Genomic DNA, 1,835 nt, shown 5'->3' with positions numbered 1-1,835 from the left:
CAAGATCATGAGCCCTCTCCACCCCCCTCTCGACCGCCCCCCTAGCTCCTTCACCCGGCGCACACCTCCCTCGCCTCGGCCACAACCTCCATCGCTCCTCCCGCATCGCCTGCGCAACCACAACCGTCGTATCCCCCGCCCGATGCAGCGCGTCACTCCACCTGTGGTGCTCGGCTTCCTCCTGTGGCTGGCGCCGCACTAAACCCCAACCACTGGGCGTTGCAGCTTGTTGTTGTTGTTGCTCCCGCTGCTGCTGCTGCAGCCCCCCCTGCGGCGCAGCATGTGATGGGACAAACACGACCTCCTCCACCTGCACCGGCTCGCGGGAGAGCCGCACACCAAACAACCCCGCCACGCCATCCTCAGCACGCTCCCTGGCGCGCGCCCAGTCCTTGTCCTGCGCCCAGCGCACCGCGGCCAGCACCTCGCCGTTCCACCTCGTCTTGGCGGCCTCGAGGAAGGACGCGCCGGGGCTGCCATCGCGCTGCTGTTGTTGGTGGTGTTGTTCGAGGGTGGCGCGAGGCCGATAGGTGCCGTCGGGCAGGACGGCTGAGGCGTTGCGTCGTCGTGCGGCGGGCGGGAGCGTCGCGTCGATGTCGGGCGGGATGAATAGGTCGAGGGTGGAGGCTTGGGATCGGAGGACGGCCGACTGCGCTTGCCGGTTGCGTGAGTGTGTGAGTAGCGTGAGGTAGGTGAGCGAGAGTGTTAGCGTCACGCCGCCTGCCTGTCAAGAAATCAGTTGAGTTGGTTATGCGGGGTTGCGGTTGAGGGTTGGAGGGCTGGAGGAGTTGCATACGAAGCCGGCGGCGAAACCCATTGTTTCTTTCTTTCCCCTTCTTTTCTTTTGGTGGGGGTTTGAGTTATTTGCTCGTGGTGGTTTTGAGTGTTGGAATGGATATTGATGAGGTCAATTGGCCTAGAGTGTGTTTGCGGCCGTCTCCCTTATCCTGGCCAAAGCCTAAATGGCTTTGCCGTGGTGTTGCGCCTGGAATTGGGCGGGCCGTTGTTGGTGACGTCGGTAAGTCCGTTTCGGGAGCTGAGATCGAAAACGGATCGAAGCCTGGCGGGTGTTCCTGGCACGCACTAACCCCGAATTAGTGGGGCCGGCGATCTCGACTTCAGTGGCACAGTGGCCCGTGCTGCCGGTACACTGCCGTGACAGGGACCAAAAAATTCACGGTGCTTCCGAGCTCGACAGTCGCGGCATAACCCGACTCGACTCCGCGGCAGCTTCCATCACTCAAGCCAACCCCTCGCTCCACGCCCTCCTTCTACCAAACCTAGACTCGACCTCACCCCAATTACAACACCCCCAAAATAGCCCACCATGGCGGGCGGCCACATGAAATACCGACAATTGTCTCGAGACTCAGCACATCGCCAAGCCCTCCTTCGCAACCTAGTCACCTCTCTGATCAAGAACGAAGCGATTCATACAACATGGCCCAAGGCGAAAGAGGCCCAACGGCTAGCCGAGAAGCTCATCACACACGCCAAGAAGAACAACGAGGTTGCGCGGAGGAAAGCACAAGGGATTCTCTACGTTCGTCTTCTCCCCACCGCACACCATCACCACCATTAGCCTCCCCCGCCGCTGAGCTTTAAGATCGTGCACATGACCACCAAGAACCGTATGCAACCGAAATGGGGAGAGAGATGGGAAAATGTCGATTTCCTTCGCACGGCCTGAGGAAGTACCGAAAGGCGGAGTGGGACGTAGCCAACAGGCACATCCCCCACCCCCTCAATCTCCCAAAACTGTGTTAAGGTTTAGGGGGCTGACCTCAACACATTGAGAAGGAGCCCTCGAGTCACGTCAGGACCCCTCTTCCAAA

General features: G+C 60.4%; 2 protein-coding genes across 2 annotated transcripts in view; one reads left to right on the top strand and one right to left on the bottom strand.

Moving 5' to 3' along the window:
- Positions 1-817, bottom strand: part of CHGG_00665 (uncharacterized protein) — a gene marked incomplete at both ends in the record, with an annotated part of 1,981 nt that extends 1,164 nt beyond the window's left edge. Inside the window, 2 exons of the mRNA XM_001219885.1 lie at positions 23-724; positions 797-817. Of these exons, the coding sequence (XP_001219886.1) occupies positions 23-724; positions 797-817 (723 nt within the window). The remainder of the gene's footprint in view (positions 1-22; positions 725-796) is intronic.
- Positions 818-1,327: 510 nt separating this feature from the next.
- The window catches only part of CHGG_00664 (mitochondrial 54S ribosomal protein YmL8), a gene marked incomplete at both ends in the record, with an annotated part of 963 nt that continues 455 nt past the window's right edge, over positions 1,328-1,835 (top strand). Inside the window, one exon of the mRNA XM_001219884.1 lies at positions 1,328-1,543. Within this exon, the coding sequence (XP_001219885.1) occupies positions 1,328-1,543 (216 nt within the window). The remainder of the gene's footprint in view (positions 1,544-1,835) is intronic.

This window comes from Chaetomium globosum, genomic scaffold (assembly GCF_000143365.1).
Source record: "Chaetomium globosum CBS 148.51 scaffold_1 genomic scaffold, whole genome shotgun sequence".
Classification (NCBI taxonomy): domain Eukaryota; kingdom Fungi; phylum Ascomycota; class Sordariomycetes; order Sordariales; family Chaetomiaceae; genus Chaetomium; species Chaetomium globosum.
The sequence above is the reverse complement of the archived record's forward strand: the minus strand, read 5'-3'. Positions and strand labels throughout refer to the sequence as shown.